Source organism: Wasmannia auropunctata, unplaced genomic scaffold (genome assembly GCF_000956235.1).
Source record: "Wasmannia auropunctata unplaced genomic scaffold, wasmannia.A_1.0 LD286407.1, whole genome shotgun sequence".
Lineage (NCBI taxonomy): Eukaryota > Metazoa > Arthropoda > Insecta > Hymenoptera > Formicidae > Wasmannia > Wasmannia auropunctata.
This window is the reverse complement of record NW_012076483.1, coordinates 1-776: the sequence shown is the minus strand read 5'-3', so window position 1 is coordinate 776 and position 776 is coordinate 1. Positions and strand designations below refer to the sequence as shown.

The following is a 776-nucleotide window of genomic DNA, read 5'->3' as shown; positions in this document are numbered from 1 at the left end:
AGAGATGTGTATAAGAGACAGAAATAAAGCAGCGCACTCGGGACTTTTGTCAATATTGGATATTGCCTAATTTTAAGGAAGTTACGCCCGAATGGGAACATATGATGAGATGTTTGATCGAATCCCTGAATTATTATCCCTTGTTATACATGCCTTTCAAAACGATGGCATTATTCGCTATGGATACGTTAAATATAAGCATGCCGCGTTTGTATGCGTCAATGAGTTACGCGGAATGGATTGCTTATAAAAGCTGGAGGTGAGCATATATGCAAATATATTTAATCTATCTTGTAATGTAATTCTAGATCCTCAAATATTAAATTGTCAATTTTGTTAGTCAATTATGTATTGTAAAATACGTAATTATAATATTACTGTAGAATTATTATTTCAATTATTTCAGATTTATATTTGGCTACGCTTTAAAATTCTCAAGCTTTCGAGTAATTGCTAATAAAGTAGGGCGTAAGATATTTGATCAAGTGGGTAATTTCAACCGAGAAAAAAAAGCAGAACTTCAGAGAAAATCGGAAAAGCAGTTTTCACAGTTTTCTATTATGGACTAATAGTGAAACGATGTTGTATAAAATTTGAAAATATCTCTCATTGTCAATATAAACACGCTTTTTTTTTATTACATTCTTTTTGACGAAGTAATTTGACGAAACGTACAATCAACTTATACCTATTAATGTCTATCTATATGTCTATTATCCGGGTTTGAGGTATATCACATTTATTTCCTTTTAGTATTAATTGCTATTAATAATTTT

General features: G+C 30.4%; 1 protein-coding gene across 1 annotated transcript; it reads left to right on the top strand.

Annotated features, from left to right (window-relative positions):
* Positions 1–13: 13 nt before the first annotated feature.
* LOC105461495 lies at positions 14–635 on the top strand. The gene is made up of 2 exons (XM_011707988.1): positions 14–259; positions 407–635. Exons 1-2 carry the CDS (start codon positions 102–104, stop codon positions 567–569), a joined length of 321 nt encoding a protein of 106 aa, XP_011706290.1. The 5' UTR covers positions 14–101; the 3' UTR covers positions 570–635.
* The last annotated feature ends 141 nt before the right edge of the window (positions 636–776 follow it).